This window comes from Delphinus delphis, chromosome 4 (genome assembly GCF_949987515.2).
Source record: "Delphinus delphis chromosome 4, mDelDel1.2, whole genome shotgun sequence".
NCBI lineage: Eukaryota > Metazoa > Chordata > Mammalia > Artiodactyla > Delphinidae > Delphinus > Delphinus delphis.
In genome coordinates this window covers 72487806-72512436 of record NC_082686.1, presented here as the reverse complement: position 1 = coordinate 72512436, position 24631 = coordinate 72487806, and the positions used below count along the sequence as shown (strand labels likewise).

The 24631-nt window shown below is 37.4% G+C and overlaps 1 protein-coding gene across 17 annotated transcripts in view; it reads left to right on the top strand.

The window, feature by feature from the left end:
• Positions 1-14158, top strand: part of DLG1 (discs large MAGUK scaffold protein 1) — a 285716-nt gene extending 271558 nt beyond the window's left edge. For all 17 annotated transcript variants that reach the window (XM_060010895.1, XM_060010903.1, XM_060010902.1 and 14 more), the window contains 2 exons: positions 10234-10325; positions 11264-14158. In XM_060010895.1, coding sequence (XP_059866878.1) covers positions 10234-10325; positions 11264-11370 — 199 coding nt within the window. In that variant the 3' untranslated portion in view covers positions 11371-14158. The remainder of the gene's footprint in view (positions 1-10233; positions 10326-11263) is intronic.
• The last annotated feature ends 10473 nt before the right edge of the window (positions 14159-24631 follow it).

Below are 24631 nucleotides of genomic sequence, written 5' to 3'. Positions count from 1 at the left end.
GGGTAATTTACTTACCCTTCTTGCATCTCAATTCCTTTATCTGTAAAATGCAGGTAATAATAGTATATCCACTCAGAGGGTTGTTGTGAGGATTAAATAAGCACTCGATATTAACTATCATAATCATCAACGTTAATATACTAAAGTATAAAGTAACATATGTTAGAATTTTTAAGTTTAAATAGTCACATGTGTCCAGTACCTACTTAATTGGGCAGTGCAGCTCTGAGTAACCATTAAGAGAATAAAATAATGCATAAATATTTACCTGATAGAGGACAAAAAATAGAATTTAAATAAATATTAAAAGAAGAGAGGAATGAGCAAATAGAAACATAGTATAGGTGGGGCAAAAGGATACAGATAGTAAGATAGTATAAATTAACCCAAATGTTTCATTAATTAAATTCTCGACTAAATGGTCCAATTAAAATACAAAAATTGGCAGAATAGAGGAATGAGAAATAAATAACTATATGTTGCTTTTGTAGAAAAGGAAAAGAATCTTTACCTTCTATTCCTCCAGGTTCTCAGCTGGGCCTCTGTAACAAAAGACAGATGAACAAGAGAAAAGCATGCAAATTTATTTAAGTTTTACATGACATAGGACCCTTCATAAGAAAATGAAAACCCAAAGAAATGGTTAAACCTGAACATTTTTATACTAGGTTAGATGAGGGGAGAGTGATGGGAAAATGTGATAGGACCAGACGATATGACTTAAAGGTAGTAAACTAATGGAAACTTAGTAAGGCTTGTTCATTCAAATTCTTCTCAGCTTCCCTCCATCATCAGAGATAAGGATGGTCCTTTTCTTCAGGTATAGGGAGGTCACCTCTCACAGGAGGGTCTTACTGACCTGCTTCAGGGGAAGATCAGAGAGTCCTTCCTGTACCTGTCATTTTTCAAATTCCTTCAAGCCAAGGTACCATATTTTGGGATAGTGTGCTATAAAACCCATCAATTATATGTTGCTTTCATAAGACATACCTTAATTATTAGTCTATGGAAGGGCTGAAAGAGAATAGAAAAAAGGGATATACCATACAAACAGTAAATAAATTCAGCTGGTTTATACTACTTTCAAAGTATACTCTAAGGTAAGAAGTATTACTAGAGATAAAGAGGAACATTCATAGAAGTTAAAGGTTCACTCCATTACGAAGATATATTTATACATTTGTTTTGCACTTTTAGTAGCACAGTCTCAAAATATCTAAAGCACAAATTAACAGCTATATAGGAAAAATAATAATTCTACAGTCATAGTGGGCGAACGTAACAAAAGAATCACAAAGTAATAGAATAAGAAAACAGACAAATAAAAAAATAAATAAGGATATACAACAACACAAATTAGAAACTTTACCTAACTGACATACATAGACCACTGCACTCAACATCTGCAAAAGTTACAGCTTGATTTCAAGTGCACTTAAAATAATTACCAAAACTAATTATATGCTAAGCCACAGCTTTCAAATGATTAAAAACAAATATCTCTGAACATGATGAAATTAGAGTAGAAATGAATAATTAAAAGATCACTGGAAAATCCCCAAATATTTGGAAATTCTGTGGATCAAAGAATAAGTCACTCCATAAGTTAATAAATGTTTTGAACTCAATGGTAACAAAATTGTCAAGTAAATAAATTTGGAGGATGTAGTAGCCTAGAAAACAAACATATGGTAGAGAGGATTAACAAATCAAAAATGTTTTCTTTGAAAAAACTATTAATAAGAAATATCAAGGAAAGAAAATTTTAAAGGCATAAATAACATCAAGAATGAAAATGGGAATATCACTAAACATCCAGTGGACATTAAAAATGTTAACACAGGCAACCCAGTAGAAAAATGAGCAAAGGACTTAGACACTTCACAAGAGGATCCAAATAGTTAATAAACATTTTAGATAATGCTTAATCATGGAAATGCAAGTTAAAACCACAAGGTCATATGTTATACTAAAATAGCTAAAATGAAAAAATACCAAATGTTGGCAAGGATGTGGAAAAACTGAAGCTCATAACACTGAAAGGAGTGTAAATTGGTACATCCACATTGGTAAACTTGTTTACAGTATCTCCTAAAGCTGAACATACACATAACTTAGGACTCAAAAGTCTCATTCCTAGATATATTCTCAACAGAAATTTTACGTATGTTTACCAAAGAAATGTACTAGATTAGTTGGAAATACTATACTAAATAACTAAGAACTTGAAACTATCCAAATACCCATCAAAGCCTACATAAATATGACATATTCACACAAAATGAAATATTCTACAGTAATGAAAATGAGCAATCTCCAACTACACACAAAAGTATAGATAGAAGAATCTCACAAACATAATTTGAGTAAAAAAAAATTCAGACCTAAAAGTATATATACTCCATGATCCCAAATTTAATCATTGCTTATAGAAATCAAATAGAGGTTACTCTTTGAGAGTAGGTTGGTGACTGGAGTGAAGACACCCAGATACTTAGGTGCTGATGTAATGTTCTCTATCTCAGTCTAGGTACCAGATATACAGGTAAGCGTAAGTTGCTGCAAACTCATCAAGATATATATTTATGATATTTCTGTTCTATGTTTGAAAGTTATGCTTTAAAAAAATCTGAAGAAATAGAAAAGGAAAAAAAGAAATAGAAAATCTAGACCTGTACTCCTAAAGAACTTGACTTTGTTATGAAAAGCCTTCCCACAAATAAAAGAGGCAAAAGGACTTACTGAATTCTATCAAAAGCTAAGAAATAATACCAGTCTTATAAAGATTCTTCAACTAATTTTATGGGCATTAATTTAATACCAAAACCTGTGAAAGATTTCACAGGAAATGAAAGTGACAAACCAGTCTTACCATGAATATAGATAAAGAAATCCTTACCAAAATATGAGCAATTTGAATCCAACAATTTTTTTAATAAGATAAAATACAACAGCCAAGTTGGGTTTATTTAAGGAATGCAAGGCTAGGTTAACATTTAAGATTAATCAGTGATAGAGCTAGAGAGAAGATGGAGTAGGAAGCACCAGGAATCTATCTCCCCACCTAGACAACAGTTGGACTTGCAGAATCTGTCTGATGTTGACCCTTGAACATCACAGGTTTGAACTGCATGGGTCTACTTAAACATGGATTTTTTTCAGTAGTAAATATTTCAGTACTACTCAATCTGCGGTTGATTGTGGATGCGGAACCATGGATACAGAGGAACCAAGCATATGGAGGGCCGACTGTTGAGTTATACATGGATTTTCAACTGCATGGAGGGTTGGTTGGCACCCCTAACCCTGACATTGTTCAAGGGTCAACTGTATTTTGGAACTCAGGAATTCATTGAAGGCTTGCAGCTTCTAGGGGATGGTTTGAACTGTCAAATTTGATTTATTTCACCTCTTACCATGGTAGCAACTACCCATTTCCCCACCTTCAGCCCCCTAGCAGGTAGCCATGCACTCATTCCTTGAGCAGCTTACATAAAGTTTGTGGAGCCAAGGTGGGGAATAAGGACCTTGTCCTCCAAACACTGGGGAATCTGTGCTCAGATAGCTGATTCCTGCTTCTAATTGTGGAGGTGCAGACACAGAAGCAGGAAGCCATTGTTGCAAACCCCACTGCCACTGTTGCAGGGCCCCACCTCTCAGGCTGAAATGACTTCTAGAGAGTTAAGGGGCTGGTGCCTTTTTTCCCCCTCTTTCACGTTTTCTTTTTCCCATTTGGGAGTCAGACTAGGACGTTCACATATACAGGAGTATTCAGAAAGTCAACACACATGCCCAGGGAAAGGCACAGGCTCAGAAAAGATCTGAGAAGACCTTACGTGTATACCTCAGGCTAATCCCTGGCATGGAGACATCCTATAACAATTTAAAACAAACAAAAAACCCTAAAGGAAAGAGAATTTTACCTCTAGCATTATCACATTATAAGATTCCAATGTCCAGTATTCAACAGAAATTTATAAGGCATACAAAGAAAGAAGAAAGTATGACCCATTCAAAGGGAAAAAAATAAATCAATAGAAACTGTCCCTGAAAAAGACCTAATGGCAGATATACTAGACAAAGACTTTAAGACAGCTGTCTTAAAGTTTCTCAGCAAACTCAAAGAAGATGTGGGAAAAAGTCAAGGAAACAATGTGTGAACCAAATGGAAACATCAATAAAGAGGTAAGAAACCAAAAGGAAATTCTGGAGCTGAAAAGTACAAAAACTGAAATGAAAATTTTCATTCAAATTTTTGAATGAAAATTTCATTCAAACAGGGATTCAAACACAGATTTGAGCAGGCAGGAACAAAGATTCGTCAAACTTGAAGAATGGAAATTATCAAGGCTATGAACAGAAAGAGAAAAGACTGAAGAAAAGTGAACAGATCCTAAGGAACCTGTGAGGTACCATCAATCGGAAGAACATATGCATCTGGGAGTCCCAGTATTAGAAGAAAGAGAGAAAAGGCAGAGAGAATATTTGAAAAAATAATGGCTGAAATCGTCCCAAACTTGATGAGAGACATGAATATAAACATCCAAAAAGCTCAACAATCTTTAAATAAAATGAAGTCAAAGAGACCCACATTGAAACACATTTTAATCAAACTATCAAGAGACAGAGACAGAATTTTGAAAGCAGCAAGAGAGAAGTGAATTACCACATACGGAAGTCCTTATTTCCAGTAATTTATGTAAGTGGACTAAACTGTCCAATCAAAAGACAAAGATGGGCAGACTGGATAAAACACATGCAATCCAAAGACACAAACAAGTTGAGAAAGTAAAAGAGATATTCTATTCAAATAGTAACCAAAAGAGATCAGGAGTAGCTATACCAATATCAGACAAAGTAGACTTTAAATTGAAAAAGGTTATATATGACAAGAAGGACATTGTATATTAATTAAAGTTTCAGTATGGCAAGAAGATATAACAATCATAAACAGTTATGTACCTAATAACAGATCATCAAAATATATGAAGGAAAAACTGACACAATTGAAGGGAGAAACAGCTCTACAATAATAGTTGGAGACTTCAGTACACCACTCAAAATAATGGATAGAACAACCAGACAGAAGATACATAAGGAAATAGAGGGCTTAAACAACACAATAAACCAGATAGACGTAACAGACATATGCAGAACACTCTAGCCAGTAATAACAGAATACACGTTCTTAAGTGCACATGGGACATTTGCCAGGGGAGACCATATGTTAGGCCACAAAAGTTGATTCTTCAAAAAGATCAAGAAAAATGACAAACCTTTAGGCAGACAGACAAAGGCAAAATAAGACTGAAACTAAACTCTGAAATGAACGTAGGGACATTACTACTGATTATACAGAAATAAAAAGGATTCTGAGAGTATTATGAACAATTGGGCACCAAAAATATGGGTAACCTAGGTGGACAAATTGCTAGAAACATAAAACCTACCAAGACTAAATCACAAAGAAATAGAAAATCTGAATATACCTGTAACTATAGTAAGTTTTGTATACATATAACTTATACACCCTATATTAAGAAAATTGAATCAGTAGTCAGAAACTCCCAACAAAGAAATGCTCTGGATCTGATGGCTTCCCTGGTGAATTATAACAAACATTTAAAAGAAGAACTAACGCCAATCCCTCCTAACTCATTCTGTGTGACCAGCATTACCCTGATACAAAAGCCATACAAAGAAACTACAAGAAGGGCTTCCCTGGTGGCGCAGTGGTTGAGGATCTGCCTGCTAATGCAGGGGACACAGGTTTGAGCCCTGGTCTGGGAGGATCCCACATGCCGCAGAGCAACTAGGCCCATGAGCCACAACTACTGAGCCTGCGCGTCTGGAGCCTGTGCTCCGCAACAAGAGAGGCTGCGATAGTGAGAGGCCCACGCACTGCGATGAAGAGTGGCCCCGCTTGCCACAACTAGAGAAAACCCTGGCACAGAAACAAAGACCCAACACGGCAAAAATAAATTAATTAATTAATAAACTCCTACCCCCAACATCTTCTTTAAAAAAAAAAAAAAAACCACAAGAAAACTGTAGACCAATATCTCTTATTAACATTGATGTAAAAATCCTCAACAAAATATTAGCAAACAATTCACCAACATATTAAGAGAATTATACACCATGAGCAAGTGGGATTTATTCCTGGAATGCAAGGATGTTTCAACATATGAAAATGGATCATTGTAATAAACCACATCCACAAAATGAAGGGGGAAATCACATGATCATCAACTGATGTAGAAAAAGCATTTGACAGTATTCAGCACCCTTTCATGATAAAAACATTCAACAAAATAAGAATAGAAGGAAACTATCTCAACATAATAAAAGCCATTTATGAAAAACTGACAGCAAACATCATTCTCAATGGTGAAAGACTGAAGGCTTTTCTTCTAAGATCAGGAATAAGGCAAGGATGCCTGCTTTCACCACTTCTATTTAATGTAGAACTAGAAGTTGTATCCAGAGGAATTAAGCAAGAAAATAAAAGCCATCCAAATTGGTAAGGAAGAAGCAAAATTATCTCTGTTTGCAGATGATATGATCTTATCTGTAGAAAACCATAAAGACTCCACACAAAAGCCATTAGAACTAATAAATTCAGCAAAGTAGAAGTATGCAAAGTCAACATACAAAAATCAGTTACATTTCCATACATAAACGATGAACAGTCTCAAAAGGAAGTTACAAAAACAATTTTATTTACAATAGCATCAAAAAGAATAAAATACTTAGGAATTAACCAAGTAGGTGAAAGACTTGTACAATGAAAACTGTAGAACAGGGCTTCCCTGGTGGCGCAGTGGTTGAGAGTCCGCCTGCCGATGCAGGGGACACGGGTTCGGTCTGGGAGTATCCCACATGACGCGGAGCAGCTGGGCCCGTGAGCCATGGCCACTGAGCCTACGCGTCCGGAGCCTGTGCTCCGCAACGGGAGAGGCCACAACAGTGAGAGGCCCACGTACCCCAAAAAAAAAAAAAAAAAAAAAAAAAACTATAGAACATTGCTGAAAGAAATTAAGATATAAATAAGTAGAAACACATTCCATGTTCATGGATTGGAACACTTAATATTGTTAAAATGTCAGTACCACCCAAAGTGACCTACACATTCAATGCAATGCCTATCAAAATCCCAGTGACATTTTTGCAAAAATAGAAAAATCCATACTAAAATTCATATAGGATCTTGAGGAACCCCCAAATAGCGAAAACAATCTTTAAAAACGAACAAAAAAATGGAAGACTTATACTTCCTGATTTCAAATTTTATTGCAAACTACAGAAATCAAAATGCTGTGGTACTGGCATAAAAACAGAGATAAAAGACCAGGGGGAAGAAATGGTCAGTTGATTTTTGACAAGGATGCAAGACCATTCAATGAGGAAAGGACAGTCTGTTCAACAAATGGTGCTAGGAAAACTGCATGTCCACATACAGAAGAATGAAGTTAGATCCTTACCTAACACCACATACAAAAGTCAACTAAAAATGGATCAAGGACCTAAATGTAAGAAAATAAAACTCTTAGAAGGAAACAGGACGAAAGCTTCGTAACACTGGATTTGGCAATGATTTCATAGATATGGCACCAAAGACACAGGTAACAAAAGAAAAAAAGGAAGGTTAGACTTTGTGAATATTTTAAAACTTTTTATATCAAACGACACTATCCACAGAATAAAAAGGCAACCCACAGAATGGGAGAAAGTATCTGTAAGTCATATGTCTGATAACAGATTAATATCCAGAATATATAGAAAACTAAAACTCAACAACAACAAAAAACTTGATTCAAAAATGGACACAAGACTTGAACAGACATTTCTCCAAAAAAGATAAACAAATGGCCAATAAGCACGTGAATAGATACCTATTATCACTAATCACTAGGGAAATGCAAATCAAAACTACAATGACATACCACCTCACACCCATTAGGATGGCTACTGTCAAAAAAACAAAATAATTGCTGCCAAGGATGTGGAAAAACTGGAATTCTTGTGCACTGTTGGTGGGAATGTAAAATGGTACAGTGGCTGTGGAAAATAGTTATGGCACTTCCTCAAAATACTAAAAATCATAATTACTATATGATCCTGCAATTCCACCTCTGAGTATATCCCCAAAAGTATTGAAAACAAGGTCTTAAAGAGATATTTGTACACCCATGTTCATGTTATCATTACTCACAATAGCTGAAACATGGAAGAAACTCAATGTCCATGGACAGATGAATGGTTAAGCAAAATATAGTATATGCACACAAAGGAAGGAAATTCTGCAATGTGTTACAACATGGATGAACCTTGCAGACATTATGCTAAGTGAAGTAAGCCAGTCACAAAAAGACAAATACTGTATGATTCCACTTATATGAGGCACCTAGAGTAGTCAGAATTATAGAGGCAGAAAGAATGATGGTTGCCAGGGGCCAGGGGGAGGCAAGAGTGCAGTTATTTTTAATAGGTATAGAGTTTTGGTTTTACCAGATGAAATGAATTATAGGGATGGATGGTGGTGATGCTTGCATAGGTACTAATGCCACTGAAGTGTATACTTTAAAATGGCTAAAATGGTAACTTTTATATTGTGTATATTTTACCACAATTTTTAAAGTAATTTTTAAAGATCAGTGTAGTGTAAGACTCGCAGACATAGAAAACAAACGTGATTACCAAAGGGGACGGGGAGGGATGAAGTAGGAGTTTGGGATTAACAGATATACACTACTATACATAAAATGGATAAACACCAAGGACCTACTATATAGCACAGGGAACTATATTCAGTATCTTGTATAACTTATAATGGAAGAGAATCTGAAAAAGAATATATATATATGAAAAGAACAGATATGTATATAACAGAAACACTTTGCTGTACACCTGAAACTAACAACATGGTAAATCAACTATACTTCAATTTTTTAAAAAATCAGTGTAGTGTACCGCATTAACAGATTTTACGGGGAATTCCCTGGCAGTCCAGTGGTTAGGACTCGGGACTTTCACTGTGATGGCCCAAGTTCAGTCCCTGGTTGAGGAGCTAAGATTCCGCAAGCCGCACGGCACAGCCAAAACAGCTTTTAGTATTAAAAAAAATGATCATTTTAATAAATGCAGAAAAAGCATTTGATAAAATTAACATCTATTCATGACAAAAATATCTTGTAAACTATGAATAGAAGGGAATTTCCTTAATCTGATGAAGGTCGTCTACAAAATACCAAAGCAAACATCATATTTGATGATGAAACATTGAAAGCTTTCCCTCTTAAGTTGGGAGCAAACTTCCATTTATCCATCATCCAGCTGTAACATTAATTATCAACTGTGACCAATCTCATTTCATCTATCCCCCCACCTCCTTACCTCTCCACTCCAGATTATTTTGAAACAAACCGCAGACATTATATGATCTCATCCGTACATCTTTGTATATATTTGAAAGATAAAATTCTTTATTAAAAAACATCACTGTGATGTCACACTAAAACATATATACATTGATATGTATAAAATGGATAACTAATAAGAACCTGCTGTATAAAAAAAATACGTACACATTGTAGAAGGTCCAAGCAATATGAACAAGCATAAAGAAGAAAAAAAATCACTATGTCACACTAAAACAGTAATTCCTTGATATCATCAGTTCATGTTTTCTTGATTCATAAGTTTTGTTTAATTTTTTCAATTTGTTTGAATCAAGTTCCAAACAAGGTCTGTTTGTGACAGTTGGTTGTTAAGTCTTTTGATCTACAGATTCTCCCTTCATATCTTTCTCTTTTTTCTGTTTATTTGTTGAAGAAACCAACTCATTTATTCTGCAATTTTCCCCAGACTATATTTTGCTGATTGCCTTCTCATGGTATTATTTAATGTGTTCATGTATCCCCTTTACTATCTATAAATTGGTAAGTAGATCTGTAAGTCATATTTTAATATGAAATTTTCATCGAAGTCAAAACTGTCAAATTAATGCTTAGTTTTTTTGGCTGTCTTGAACTAATGCAAAAATGTGTTGAAACCCTTCTGTCATTCCAAGTAAAAAGCTACATAGTCAGTGACTGGATGTAGTTTTTAATGACATTAAGATTCTCAACAGAGCTCAACTTTTCATGATTTTATATATCTTCTCTCCTTTGTCATCCTTTTTCAAAAGTATTATAATGTAGTAATTACTAATTTCTAAATTTATTTGTATAGGGAAATGAATAAGCGTCTGACGGAAGAACAAGCCAGAAAGACGTTTGAGAGAGCCATGAAACTGGAACAAGAATTTACTGAACATTTCACAGGTTGGCATGATGTGTAGCAGTGCCGTTTATGGTAGAATTTTGCTTTGGAGCCATATGAACTCACCCATTGAAATGGATTTTGAACTATGCCCACATTTACCAGTAGTAATAATAAGTGCTTAAGTTCCAGAATAATTCATCTAATCTAGGTTGCAGTGATGAGGAATCTTGAAATTTAGTGTTTCTTAGGTTGTCGATGAGGATAGCGTGTACAGAGGAAAACATTCAGACTTGACTTCTTCAGTGAAACTGACTTTTCTCTTATTCTTTATAAATTTTGATCTATTTTAAGATACTATTTGTTTAAAAAGAGAAGAATAGGTAGCAATTCCCAAATTCATTTTATTCTTTAAATTATTCCTTAGGTATCTTTGGATAGGTTTTTGTTGTTGTTTATTGTTTGTTTGAAATAATGATTAGCTTATATTTGGTGTTCATATTAAGTACCATTAAGTGTCATGGTGTTGTAACCCGTGTGTGTGTGTGTGTGTGTGTGTGTGTGTGTGTGTTTTTAAGGATTTTTAATAATTTCAGACTTACAGAAAAATCACAAGAATAGTACCAGCAATTCTCATATACCTGTATTCCACAAATGTTAACATTTTACCACATTTATAATTTTGCTGAAACATTTAAGAGTAAGTTGCAACAAATGCTCTTTTGCCTCTAATTACTTCAGTGTCTATTTCCCAAATACACAAAACAAAGTAAAAAATCACCAAATCTTGCTTTCTGATAAATTTTTAAAATAAATTTTTTTCTATTTTAAAAATAAGAAAATTCATGAAATGAGCCCTTTCTAAGCAAACAATACATAGATGGTATCTCTTCCTGAATGAGTATTTCTAAGATATAGCTTCTGCTGTCTTACCAACAATTGTAATGGTGAAGATAGACAATTTTAATGGAGGTTTCTGATTTTGTTTCTATCATTACAGCTATTATACAGGGAGATACGCTGGAAGACATTTACAACCAAGTGAAGCAGATCATAGAAGAACAGTCTGGTCCTTACATCTGGGTTCCAGCAAAAGAAAAGTTATGAGGACTGATGTTTTCTCTGTTTCTCTTTTCCAGTCTCATTTTCTCTGACACTTCTTTGCCCTTTCCTTCTGGAGTCTGTCTTCAATACTTCTTCCATGTTGAATCATATCCCACTCATCATGGTCTGCAGTTGCACTTATTTTTGACATCTTAGTGTCTCCTTCAAGTTGTAACATCTGTATTATTTTATCTCACTATTGGTTTGTGGCCATTTTTCACAAATGAAGATGGAATGGCCTGACCAGCTATTAATAGGATTTGGGGAGACGGGGAAATTGTGGTAAAATTCCTTAATGTTTAAGGGAAAGTAACTTTAAGAGATTTTCAGAGAAGCTTTATATACATTCTTTCCAAATTTCAATATAAATGAAAGAAAAGTGGTTTTAATCAATGATTTAGTAAACTTTGAGCAACAATGCACGCTTAACTTTAATAGCATGGTTTGGCCAACATATTAGCTCTCAAGTCCTTTTCTCAATTGACTTCTGTTATCAAAGCAAATATTTCATTACAGACAAATAAGGAAAATACGTTTTTTAATTTCAAAATTAATATCTGAGTTAACTTTAATAATTTCACAAGGGATATTCATATCTTCTTAAAGTCTTTTATTGTTTGAAGTTTTTTTTTTCCTCCCAGTAGATTTGCTAGGAATAACAATGTCTAAATGTTTTTAATCTACTTGTGCAACACTATTTATAGTGTCTTACAAAAGTTCATACATAATGATCATCACATTTTCTGAATTGAGGCCATGTTTAGGTGCTAGGGGAGTTTACCTTTTACACATAAGGTTGAGAAAATTTCATAGAGATAAATACAAAACAGACGTTACAGTGATGATGTAATCATTATGGCAGTGGGAAAGGAGTCCAATTCATAGTCTAAAATTTTAAATGCATTCTTAGGGGTCAGATTTTAATGAATATTTTACCCACAATAACTGACTATTTTGTTATAATAAAATATATATATATAAATATATATATAACTTTCTTTAAACTCTGTAACTATGGGAATTATTTTCTTTACATAGTTGCACACACACATACATATATATGTATATTTAAAATATATTTTTTTTCTTTTGCCACCTACTCTCTTGGTTTGGTTTTAAGTTAAATATTAATTGATTGGACTTTATCTTCCTTAATCGTGTGAAGTGAAAACAGGAGGATGGTGGTTGTGGAAAGAAGCCCTTAGGGAAATTAGGTTATACATTAAAAACATGGGCATGTTCTCCTCTTTTCTATAAAAGTTTTCAAATGGTTCCTGGTTGGTTTTTTGTGGGTTTTTTTTTTTGGGGGGTGTTGGGTGTTGTTCCCGTTGTTCTTGTCATTGGGTTTGGATTTGGTCTCCACCTCTTTCCAGTTCTCCTTTCATTAATAGGCAAACAGGCAAAAACCTCATGTGTATGAGTGTTTTCCCCTCAGACTGTACACCTTTCATCTCTTGTAGCTGCTCTGCAGTAGAGTTGCACAGATCTTCATGGTGAGCAATTAAGAAATTTTAGTGAAAAGTAGATAACAATTTCAGAAATCAATTTCTCTGGTCTTTTATATTAATAATACTGTTTGGCTTCCCATTGCTTTTTTGGAGTTTATTAAATATGTGTTTTTGACAACCTCCTCATTACAGTTTCTTAAACAAATGAGTACTGGTTTGTAAAGAATTATCAACATTATCCATTCCATTTATGAGAAAGAGGAGAACAGCTAATAAACTTTATTGTAAAATCTGTATGTTAAATGTGTCTTGTATTCTGAAAGAAAAAATTATTTTACAAGCTAGCATTTTCTTGGAACAGTTTGGGGCATCACATGATTTGTAAACTGAATTCAAGAATCATTAGGCAACCTAATCATATTTCTTCTGTAGGTTTTGGAATTGAATATGTTAACACATTGAAATATATACCACAGCTGTTACATGCTAATATAATAAGTTGTTTCCAAACATAAATAGATTAGGAGAAAACTATTGTAAAATGATCTCAAGAGCCTCAGAAATCATCTTATAGCAGGACCCCAGCATAAACCATTTTGAAGTATTTACTGGTCGAATGTTGTAAAATATCAAGAGGTTATAAAATGACACCATTTATGTGTTAAAATGTATATTACATTGCTTTCTGAATGTCCTTGTTAAGTGATTTTTTGTAAGAAGATACTTTTGTGCACCTTTCTAGATTGTATAGAATTATTAATAAAAGTACTAATTGTTTAGTACTACTATGCAACAGACACTTTAGTATCATTTAATTTTTCAAAAGAAGATAAGAATTACTGGCCGCACTATAAGGCTTAAGCAGAATCTCTTGGCCAAGATTACTTAGCTAGTAAATGACAGTGCTGGGTATTGGTATCGAAGTTTCTCTGTCCCAAGTTCTTTCTAATATACTATGCTGCCTCATTTTTCAGCCCCTACTGTGGAAGGCACTATGACTTAAATTATGTTATGTTACTGCCCCTTTACAGATAAAGATAGACTTAGATGAAGGTCCTTACCCAGAGTCTCATAGTAAGTAAGGACAGACCCACAGAACAAGTCATTCCCATCGCAGCTGGAAGGACTGTTTCGGGAAACAAGTCAGCCCAGCACTGTCATAGTGACATACAAGGAAAGAAACTCTTTAGAACCAAAAATGGAACACTATTCATTAGGGGGAAAAGTCCCACTGTTCTAATACACAGGGAATAATACTATTTTGAATGTTTTATGAAATATTCCATATTTTTTAATATGCTTCTTAATACCCTTAATTCGGCAAAAATAAAAATGCCTCTTAAATAAATGTGACTACACGTCTTTGGTTGCTTTCCTATTCCATATCTGCTCAGGGCTCTTCAAAAAATGATGGGAGCGAGCTTGAAGGGGGGCTCATTCTAGCAGAATACACTCTGGTCAGCAAATACCTGCTGAACCACCACACAGTATTTAAACTCCAAACTTGGCAATTTGGGGACTTTACTAATGAGGAAAATTTGTTTTCTAAAGTACTAAACAGCTACCTTCTAAGATTCTGCCTTGAATACTCTTAATTTACAGGTGGTGAAACAGAAGCCCAGAGATCCCTGTGTCCTAATCAAAGTTGCACTGCAACCAGGAACAGAGCCAGGATTAGAGCCTTTAACTCCTGGCTCCTGGAACAGTAGTTTTTCTACCATTCCAGTTACTTTTCCTCCCTTGCTGTGAGCTGAGTTTAGTGGGCTCTTCAGTCCCTCGGGATGTGAATTATTGACTGAAAGAAAGTAAATATTAGTGAAATTAAGAGATTTTATTGAGGTGGTCAGATTTGAAAGATATCAGGGAAAAACACAAATGTCACTTTTCTGACCCAAATTTAGATTATCTGGTTCAGTCCAATGTTGAAGATTCCATTGATCTCCCTCCAGAATTGCACAACATAGCTCTCGTTGGTTTTGGCAGCAGAGTACTATAATGTGAAGAATGTGGGCTATGGAATGACTTGATTTGAATGCCAGCTTTACCACTTACTGGTTATGTAACGATAGTTGGGCAAGTCATGTCATCCCTTTTTCTGTTTCTCTGTAAAACGGAGATATTTTGAGAATCAGTAAGATTACAAATAAAGGGGGCACCCTAAAAGTTAATTCCCTTTTCCTTGGAATCAGAAGCCTGGAATTGTTCCAACTTCCCTTGTATAGATTAACTTGAGACTTCATTTTGCCGTATTTTATTATATTATTTATTTATTTTTGGCTGCGTTGGGTCTTCGTTGCTCTGCGCGGGCTTTCTCTAGTTGCAGCAAGCGGGGGCTACTCTTCGTTGCGGTGCGCAGGCTTCAGTAGTTGTGGCATGCAGGCTCAGAAGTTGTGGCTTGCGGGCTCTAGAGCGAAGGCTCAGTAGTTGTGGCACACGGCCTTAGTTGCTCCGCAGCATGTGGGATCTTCCCGGACCAGGGCTTGAACCTGTGTCCCCTGCATTGGCAGGAGGATTCTTAACCACTGCACCACCAGGGAAGTCCCTTGCCGTATTTTAAATGAGATTTGATTGACTACCTTGCAGGACTATTAATAAGGATTAAATAGAGCAGTGTGTACAAAACACCAATCACAGCATCTGATACTTGACTCTCAACATCTGTTCTTCCTCTTGCTCTGGAGTGTGTTTATGGTTGCAGAAGAGTGAGAAAGAAGAATATGGTGCACCATTCTTTATCCCTATAGAGAAATTTTGACAGACTTTTAGTTAAGAAATTATTTACATTTCAGTCTCTATAATCTTGTTAACGCATCTCTTCTTCTAAGGATTCCTACTCTTTGTCAAAGATGCTGTGATTGTGACCTACCATAACTCAGCCTTAAACATGGAACTGGAAGACATCAAGATTTCATAAGCCATTCTCACATCTCTGTACAGTGTTAGACCCTACTGTCCCTAGCGATTCTCCAGAACATTAATTATTGAGAGTCTAGAAACAGGTCTGGAGAAAATTACTTAAATTGCCCAGATAAAATACATTGTCTTCCAATTTAAGAATAAAATAGTCACTACTTACTCACTGACTGGTTTCTCATTCGTTTCCTACTTCTCCATTCCACCCCCAAATATGGTTACCTGAGAACTGGCAAAACAAATCCTGGTCCGCTAAACAGCATTGTGAACAGAATTGGTGGTCAGGTAACCTGGTATTATTGTTTGAGACATTTAGGAACAGGTACGAAACCTTACCGGGGAGAGTTTCACACTAGGATTTTTCTAGCCGTTTCTGTCACCTATAGTAGTAGTAAACAGATATGTGAAGAATTAGGGGGATGAGACCGAAGGACAGTGAAGGCTGGAATTCTCTCTCACCCTCTCTCTTGTTTACTTTTTCTTGAAGTATAACATACATATATAAAATGCATTATTATAAGTGTACATATACCTCAGTGAATTTTTACAAATCAGTGTCGTGTGTGTAATAACCAGCGTGAAGCTCAAAAAACAGAACGGAACCAGCACCGCAGGCGCCCCTACTCCTCAGCTCACTCCCAGTCACTACTTCCTGCTGCAAGGGAAACCACTATCCTCATTTTCTTACTGTATATACTTCTTAGTTATGTACAGTAAAATGGTGTACAATTCTATGGGTTTTGAGACATGCATGGAGTTCTGTAACCACCCCCGCAGTCAAGAATACAAGAGTTCCATTATCCCCAAAATTTCTTATTCTTGCCTCTGTGTAGCCAATACCCCCTCCAAACCCCAGCTTCTGGCAAGCACTGATCTTTCCTTAGTGCCTCTACTAGTTTTGCCTTTCCCAGAATGTCATATAAATGGAATTGTATCGTATGTAGCATTTGGAGTGTGGCTTCATTCACTTAAGCAAAATGCATCCGAGATTCATCCCTTTTGCTGCAATAGTTGGTTAATTTTCACTTCTGAGTAGTAGTCCATTTGTGAATGTGCTGCAATTCATTTATCCATTCACTGACTGAAGGACTTTGGGATTGTCTCCAGTTTTCCCCACTATGCTTTTGTACTTCGTTACAACCATAGGCCTGCAGGAACAAGGAGCAAAGCCAGAAATGGGCCTTGAATCTGACAGCCACAGCAGGCCCTCCCCATGCACACCTTTATCTGCCGTGAGCAGCCATGCATTTTGGCAGTTGCACAGGAGCCTATCGTCCTAAAACAAACTTTAAATGCAAAATAATAGATCCCAAGAGCCTGTTTACAGAACAAACTTGTGCCTAAAGTAGGAGACTGCTAGAATAAGCAATTCAGGATTTGTAGAATTTCAAATTCCCGGGAATAACAGATGATTCAGTAGCTGGATGTGCCAGCTACTGGTGCCAGATTCTCAGTGTCCTAAGGGAAATGTAGTTTGTTTAGGACGGTAGTGAGAAGAAGGTAGTCTGAGCAACAAATGAGAAGAGCTATTTGTCAAACATGAAATTGTCTAATAGACTTATAATTCAGAAAACAGTCCGTGGAGACAGCCCTTATCTCTTAAGAAAATCTAGTTTGTTGAACACCCTAAGGACTGTAGTTTTTTAAATTATTAAACTACCAATTTTCGGGCTTCCCTGGTGGCGCAGTGGTTGAGAGTCCGCCTGCCGATGCAGGGGACACGGGTTCGTGCCCTGGTCCGGGAAGATCCCACATGCCGCGGAGCGGCTGCGCCCGTGAGCCATAGCCACTGAGCCTGCGCGTGCGGAGCGTGTTGCTCTGCAACGGAAGAGGCCACAACAGTGAGAGGCCTGCGTACCGCAAAAAATAAATAAAATAAAATAAAATACCAATTTTCTTTAGGTGGTAACCTCTCTGCATCTTTTTTCTTTTTAAATAACTTTATTGGAGTATAATTGCTTTACAATGTTGTGTTAGTTTCTGCTGTACAACAAAGTGAATCAGCTATATGTATACATATATCCCCATATCTCCTCCCTCTGGAGCCTCCTTCCCACCCTCCCTATCCCACCCCTCTAGGTAGTCACAAAGCATGAAGCTAATCTCCATGTGCTATGCAGCAGCTTCCCACTAGCCATCCATTTTACATTTGGTAGTGTATATATGTCAATGCTACTCTCTCACTTTATCCCAGCTTCCCCTCCCCCACCCCGTGTCCTCAAGTCCATTCTCTACGTCTGCGTCTTTATTCCCGCCCTGCCACTAGGTTCATCAGTACCGTTTTTTTAGATTCCATATATGTGTGTTAGCATACACTATTTGCTTTTCTCTTTCTGACTTACTTCACTCTGTATGACAGACTCTAGGTCCAACCACCTCATTACAAATAACTCAATTTCGTTCCTTTTTATGGCTGAGTAATATTCCATTGTATATATGTGCCACATCTTTTTTATCCATTCATCTGTCGATGGACACTAAGGTTGCTTCCATGTCCTGGCTATTGTAAAGAGTGCTGCAATGAACACTGTGGTATATGTCTCTTTTTGAATTATGGTTTTCTCAGGGTATGTGCCCAGTAGTGGGATTGCTGGGTCATATGGTAGTTCTATTTTTAGTTTTTTAAGGAACCTGCATACTGTTCTCCATAGTGGCTGTATCAATTTACATTCCCACCAACAGTGCAGGAGGGTTCCTTTTTCTCTCCACACCCTCTCCAGCATTTATGTTTCTAGATTTTTTTGATGATAGCCATTCTGACCACTGTGAGGTGATACCTCATTGTGGTTTTGATTTGCATTTCTCTAATGATTAGTGATTTTGAGCGTCTTTTCATGTGTTTATTGGCAATCTGTATGTCTACTTTGGAGAACTGTCTGTTTAGGTCTTTTGCCCATTTTTGGATTGGGTTCTTTGTTTTTTCGATATTGACCTGCATGAGCTGCTTGTATATTTTGGAGATTAGTCCTCTGTCAGTTGCTTTGTTTGCAAATATTTTCTCCCATTCTGAGGGTTGTCTTTTCATCTTGTTTATGGTTTCCTTTGCTGTGCAAAAGCTGTTGTTTCATTAGGTCCCATTTGTTTATTTTTGTTTTTATTTCCATTACTCTAGGAGGTGGGTCAAAAAGGATCTTGCTGTGATTTATGTCATAGAGTGTTCTGCCTATATTTTCCTCTAAGAGTTTGATAGTGTCTGGCCTTAGATTTAGGTCTTTAATCCACTTTGAGTTTATTTTTGTGTATGGTGTTAGGGTGTGTTCTAATTTCATTCTTTTACATGTAGCTGTCCAGTTTTCCCAGCACTGGGAAAGAGGCTGTCTTTTCTCCATTGTATATTCTTGCCTCCTTTGTCAAAAATAAGGTGACCATTTGTGTGTGGGTTTATTTCTGGGCTTTCTATCCTGTTCCATTGACCTATGTTCCTGTTTTTATGCCAGTACCACATTGTCTTGATTACTGTAGATTTGTAGTATAGTTTGGAGTCAGGGAGCCTGATTCGTCCAGCTCCATTTTTCTTTCTCAAGATGGCTTTCACTGTTCGGGGTCTTTTGTGTTTCCATACAAAATTGTAAAATTTTTTGTTCTAGTTCTGTGAAAAAATGCCACTGGTAATTTGATAGTGATTGCATTGAATTTGTAGATTGCTTTGGGCAGTATAGTCATTTTCATAATGTTAATTCTTCCAATCCAAGAACGTGGTATATCTCCCCATCTGTTTGTATTGTCTTTGATTTCTTTCATCAGTGTCTTATAGTTTTCTGCATACAGGTCTTTTGCCCTCTTAGGTAGGTCTATTCCTAGGTATTTTATTCTTTCTGTTGCAGTGGTAAATGAGAGTGTTTCCTTAATTTCCCTTTCTGATTTTTTGTTGTTAGTGTATAGGAATGCAAGAGATTTCTGTGCATTAATTTTGTATCCTGCTACTTTACCAAATTCACTGATTAGCTCTAGTAGTTTTCTGGTGGCATCTTTAGGATTCTCTATGTATAGTGTCATGTCATCCGCAAACAGTGACCATTTTACTACTTCTTTTCCAATTTGGATTCCTTTTATTTCTTTTTCTTCTCTGATTGCCATGGCTAAAACTTCCAAAACTATGTTGAATAATAATGGTGAGAGTGGACATCCTTGTCTTGTTCCTGATCTTAGAGGAAATGCTTTCAGTTTTTCACCATTGAGGATGATGTTGGCTGTGAGTTTCTCTCTGCATCTTAATTATTACTAATATGTGATTAACAGAAATCTAATTCTAGTGCAGTGTACTCAAAGAATCTGAACCAGAGCTGGGCCCCGACTGATTGGTTTGACCCTCAACATTTTTGCATGTGGATGGCACACTCAGCCTTGTTGGTCTTTTCCATTCTTATTGTAATATGACTTATTTCTCGTGTGTGTTTTCAAAACAAAATTAGGTCATGCCTTTAAACCGGTTCTAGACTAAACCTTAGGAACTACTTGGTGTTTACCCAAAGTAGGAATAAAGTACTCGAGCATATAATCATCCCTACTTCTGCTATTTAGCTGTTAATGACAAATTTCATTTGGACAGTTTTTAACCACAGTAGAATGATTTTTTTTTAAACTATACAGAAGTCAGTGTGCAAAGCAATTAGCATGTGAAACAAGATATAGTGAATTTGCTGGTGGAAGGAAAGATTAGAACAAGTGATGTAATCTTTCTTTAGGATGTATAAAATTAGGTTCATTTACCTCACAGATGGGAGGGCTAAAAACAAGAGAAAGGTCCCATATGTTCCACACTATAAATCTCTACAGAAAGGTTTTCTAAGTCTTGTGAGAGGCATTTGAACAAAAATATCTACTTCCCTAGTGGTATTTAAGACTAGAAAGGATATCTCTTGATGATAGGTCCATTTCTTTCTCTGAAAGTTCAGTACTTGGTTCAGATCTAGTTTATCTGACATTCCTCACTACTTCCTTACTAGGAAAAAGCTTTACTAACCTTTTAACTATTTTTCTACCTGTGGCTAATAATAGTTGTATTTAATAGAATATTCTTTCCATCACCCAGGTTTTTAATTTTAGTGCTGCTTGACATTCTCTTCCTCAAATATCCAGTCACTAGATACTACTGATTCTTCCTTAACATCATATTTTTTCTTGCTGTCATTTCCATTGTCATCACTGTAATCCAGGTCCTTAACCCACCCTCACCCCCAGGCCTGAATTATTGCAGTGGCCTCTTAAATCATCTCCCAACCTCTAATTGCTTCCTTGCTAATCCAGTCTGTCAGCCACCAGATGACTTTTCCTAAGATGCAGCTTGCATTGTGCATCTCCTCTCCTGCATGACCTTCATGGGTACTAAATCCAAACGAATCAATTGACCTGCATATATAGTTCCTGGAACGTAATATGTGGTCAATAAATCACCTACCTCCCCAGTCATCTTTAGTCACACACCCCCTGCAGTGCTTGTCTTGTGGCTGGTGGTCATGCAGATTCTTACTGTGCTGATTGTTGTGTCCTCCCCACCCAAGTCCCCTCATCAAGACTCTACCTCTCTTCAAGACCCACCCTAAATCCCTCCTACAGAAGCCTTCCCAGTTATAGCCCTTGATGCCTGAATTCCTGCAGTACTTATTGGGTGTCCACTTAATACTGAGCGTGCACTCTTTGTGCTGCCTTTACAGATTAGGTGGCCTTCACCTTGTATTCCTCTGCCCCAGTGAAGTGCCCGGGGCAGGTGATCAGGGCACACAGCTCCTCTACTTGTCCAGAGCCTGCCAACCTCTGTACAGCATGGTCATCTTCACTGCTGTGGTTTTTAATGGGCTGAAAACAGACTTGTATAAGTGTTGGCAATGACTTCATTTGCAAATTGGTAGAGTTGGGGGCATGGAGTAGGGGATGAGAATGGATAAAAAGGTCTGACTATAAATCTCTAAATTAGCTAAAAGTTTTTGTTTAATTATAGTCCTTTCCTTTCTGGTTCCTGGAATAACCATCTCTCTCCCTGAACATGCTTTGTGACATTTTTTGTATAAATTTTATCTTTCTTGTGCATATGTTTTCATTATAAGTCATCTGAAACCTCCTCGGAAGTAGCTGGGTATGAATAATTTCTCTGAAAGTCTTATTGGAGCCAAATATAGTCTTCTTGATTTTATTCTTTAGCCTCCCTTTATACTGGTTTCCACTCAGATTAAATCTTATATTCAACTAAATAGATGGAGATTTCTTAATGGCTTTAAACCTGTATCTCCAGAGTTAATCTTGGAGCCTTCTAATCTTCTTCTGAATTTTAAAGTCTGGACTGCAAGGAGAATTTTCAGGGGGAAAAAAAAACTTCTGTGGTTTGATAATTAAAATAATAAACTGAGCTCCAGGATGAGAGACCTACCCTTGAATGCAGGTCTGACACCTGGTGGAGCGTTTTCCACCCTTCATTTTACCCATCTCTGAGGAAGAAGCATTTTCTCTTTTCCTTTGAAGATCACCCTATGCTTGTCCTCCTGGTCTTATTCCTCATATCTTCTTCCGTTACCCTCTTTTCCTGTACTGTTATTCTCCTTCCTCCATGGGCTACTTGTGCTCTGACTATATGATCAAATTTCTCCTATACTATAAAAACTTTCCCTTGACCCCAAATCTCCTGAAAACAACCCCTCTTCTCTTCCTTTCCTAGCCAAATATCTTGAAAGAGACACACTGTCCACTTTTCACTTAAGTAATATTTATTGAGTGTCTACTTATCCCAGACATGATGCTAGACATTGGGAATGATGGCAGACAAGACACCACCCAGGCTCTTGTGGAGTTCAGCCTCCTGTCCAAGGCTCAGCCCTTGCCATGCCACTGAAACAGCTCAGACAAAGCTTCTGGGGACCTAGTCCCCAAATTCTGTGGCTCTTCTCAGCATCCCCCTCCAGCAGTACGAGACACCTTAACAATGAGTAGTAACGTCCTCAAACCTAATAGCTCACACTTAGAAATCATCCTCCCTGTTCAAGGCCCTGTGATGAGTACAGAGAATCTGCCTTTGAAAAGCTTACACATAGAATATCATGTAGCCCAAATACACAGGGTTTCCCCTAAGTCCAGTTTCACAGGGAAAATACTTTTAGAGAGGCAAAAGCTTTTATTCACAAAACTTGCTTAGTATGCCCACCATTGATCTCAATATACAAATTCAGATGTATTAAACAGCAAATACTTGGGGAGTGACATCAGTAATATCCTTTTATAACACATTTACTGCTGCAAATGTTCACCATTCCTGATTTCTCTGTGCATACCAGCCCTTCCAAGTGTCCCCCAGAATAAAAATTGTCTGGACTTTTTCTTAGTCATAGGCCTGAAAACCCAAAGAAATAGAAAAATACAAATTATGGTTTGTTGAAATGAAAAAATATGAATTTTCCTAAGATTCTGGGTAAAAGAATTGTTCGCATTTTGCTGTCTCGTTAGCCCCCATATCTGCCAATACAGGTTCTCTGCTCCCTGTCAAAGGCCCCCTCTTCTTTCTGAGTCCCCAGAGGCTATCTTTAGTGTGTTCCACCCAATAGCATCTGCTACTGTTCCTGAGTTCCATGACAAGCAAGCTCCCAAATCCTTGGAGAACCAGAGCTGTGTCTTTGGTAGAGAAGAGTTCTCTGTATTTCGTATTATGGAATAGGGTCAGGAGGTCCCAAAGCATTGTTGCTTAGGCCCCAACATCTTACGGAAGTGTTAGTGAAACCAGTTCTTATATTTTTTATACTCTCCCTCTAACCTCAGTATGAGTCCAGAATGGGGACCAAACTATCCTCAGTGCTTCTGCCCTCTATAAGGCTATTCCTGGGTTAAACTACTCTCGCTGCATCCCACCCACTCCTCTGATTCACCCAGGTATGTCTGCACCCCAGAAATAGGATCCAGGCTCAAGCTGAGGCAGAGTTCCCCATTACACACAGGTATCAATACAAAGCTATGTCCATGCTAAGGCCAGGCAAATGGGCCTGATGTAGAAGCCTCTGGAGCCCAGCAGCAGCAAGTTCCCTGATGAGCCACAGTTGAGGAATGACTCTTGAGAGATAGGGAAAGGACCCGTTGTGAAAGAGCTCACCCAAGCTCTTAGCTTGTAGCTGTTTGACTCCTTATCGATGTCACCAGGAATTTTACTAAAGGAACGACTTAATGAACACAAATCCTGCCAGTAACTTCTGGTTGTTCCTGAGTGTGACAGTGAGCCTCTTCATCCTCATGGGGTGAGGCTTGCTAAGGACACCTATTTATTCCATCCCCTTAGGACAAGCCATAGCCCTTCTGCCAGGGCCACCTACTATCTATTCATGCAAATTAGAAAGAGGTGCCCCTGCTTCAGATGGATCCAGCTGGGGATGAAAACACAGCTTCCACCAAACATGCCCCCCTCAGATTCTCCAGAGCAGACAGCTATTGGGGGAAGAAGAATGGCACATCAGAGCCATCATGACCTGCCTTTTACAGGGGAAACAAGCCCAGAGAGGAGAACGAACTTGCCCAAGGTCACACAGTGAGTCAGTAATAACAAGAGTACAGCTCAGGTCTCCTAAAGCCCAGCCCATGTAATGTCCACAGATCATCTCAGGGTGTGATAAGCAACAGTTTCATGGCCCAATCGGAGGACCCAGGGCTCCCTCCCCCAGAGAGCAGAGCAGGCTCAAGGACTGACAAACCCAGACCCAAGTTGCCTTCGCTCTCACTCAGTGTTCTTTTTACACATGTCCTCTACCCAAGACAGGGAGGAGCTCATTCCTGGGTACTCATGGGGGTGGGGGAGGGGTGGCAATGACAAAAGATGAGGACATAAATGGATCACTGAGTAACCGTTTCTGCAGTCCAGTCCCCTCGTCCCCAGTACACATGGAGAACTGCACTTCTGGTCTACATAGAACAGTGCTTCTTAAACCCTGCTGTGC